Source organism: Morone saxatilis, unplaced genomic scaffold, assembly GCF_004916995.1.
Source record: "Morone saxatilis isolate NCDOM2014 unplaced genomic scaffold, NCSU_SB_2.0 Contig16, whole genome shotgun sequence".
In the NCBI taxonomy this organism is placed as follows: Eukaryota; Metazoa; Chordata; class Actinopteri; family Moronidae; genus Morone; species Morone saxatilis.
This window is the reverse complement of record NW_023339718.1, coordinates 11705875-11707375: the sequence shown is the minus strand read 5'-3', so window position 1 is coordinate 11707375 and position 1501 is coordinate 11705875. Positions and strand designations below refer to the sequence as shown.

Here is a 1501-nt window from a genome sequence, read left to right as displayed (position 1 = left end):
CACACACACACACACACTGTATCTATAAATTATCAGCCTCATTTCATTTTAAGCACGGTGACCCAGTTCCAGCCGGTTAAACTCCTGATGCTGCTGCCGGCTTTTCAGGGTACATTTGAGGTTCCGTGTGTGGTTCGGCTCCGGTGGGATTTTGTTTCCCAGAATGTGATTCACACTGTCTGTTCTGTGTCTTGATAAAGCATCACACCCACTGCACAGGTGCACACACACATGGGCTCGTCTTCAGCTCACTCTGGCGTGCAGTGAGGAGGGATGATATCATCTTTTGTAACGGCTGAGCTATCAGAGAAAGAAGGGAAGACGGGGAGGGTTGGAGAGAGAGAAACAATCAGCCTGTGTGTCTCCAAAAGCCTGGCCTCTCCTCAAAGCCTCCTGCGGAAAGACAGTTAATCGATGAAAGAAGAGCTTCACTGACAGCCAGGTTTCAGGGAAAGGACAGTGGAGCGTTCAGGAGAGCTCCTGCAGCTCTGACAAGTCTGCTCCTTGTCTGTGCACAACTGTTGGACAGCCCAGCCACGTCTCCGGTGACTGGAGTCCGTTACAGTCTATTCGGACCTGTTTGCTCTTTCACAAAAGACACAGAATCAGGCTTGTTTTCCTCTTAAGTGCGTACACTTGATGTGCTTTTGTGCTGAAGTAGGCCGCTCCCACCCAGCTGGTGAGGTGGCACAGTGACAGTGGAATAATGGGGAAACTATCATCTCCCCCTCTGTCTCTCTGTCTCTCCCTCTCTCCCTCTCTGTCTCTCCCTCTCTGTCTCTCCCTCTCTCCCTCTCTGTCTCTCTGTCTCTCTGTCTCTCGTTTTAAGGCCGTTCAGAGACCGTTTGAGAATTCTGGGATTGATTGCTGTGTTGTTGCGTTCGTCTTGTTTATTTCCTCTGTATCTGTGCGTTTTCCATCGTGCCACTCTTGTCATTTGTGCCTACCCCGTACACGCCTTCACAAAAGTGCAGCATCACTGTGTTTGCGGAGCGGATTAGTCAGGAGCTTCCTGATTCCATATCCCGCTCGGATGGGGGGAAAATCCATGTTTTGATGCTTTTAAAGAACAACCATATGGAGGCTGACAATCGGGCTGCTTTTGTTTGTTTGTTTTGTTTTTATTGGTGGGTTTGTTTTATTCTCAGGTGTGTTGCTTCTGAACATATTTGATGTCGTGTTGAGACATTCTCCATTCTCTTCTGAATATAATTAATAATATTCATAGGTATGTTTTCTTTAATGCACATAAAAATCCTTGTGTTTTTAGCCCCTATTTTGGTCCGCCATGTTTCTACAGTAGCCCAGAACGACCAAACCAAACACTGGCTCTACATGGGTGGTTAATGTTTTTCACACGTTTGGCGGCCACCGTAGTTTCTCCTTCACGCTTGGAGGAGGAGGAGGAGGAGGGTCCTTTAAACCTCTGAGAATAATGGCTTCTCCTAAAGATGTCACACAGGGAGATTTCCATTTTGAGAGAGACAGTTTCGACATTGTC

At 47.5% G+C, this 1501-nt stretch overlaps 1 protein-coding gene across 3 annotated transcripts in view; it reads left to right on the top strand.

Moving 5' to 3' along the window:
* The window catches only part of pde4d (phosphodiesterase 4D, cAMP-specific), a 129077-nt gene that overhangs the window by 125030 nt on the left and 2546 nt on the right, over positions 1-1501 (top strand). The window contains exon 16 of one of the 3 annotated variants that reach the window (XM_035658504.1): position 109. The exons of the other annotated variants lie outside the window; for them this stretch is intronic. Coding sequence (XP_035514397.1) covers position 109 — 1 coding nt within the window. The remainder of the gene's footprint in view (positions 1-108; positions 110-1501) is intronic. 3 annotated transcript variants of the gene reach the window in all.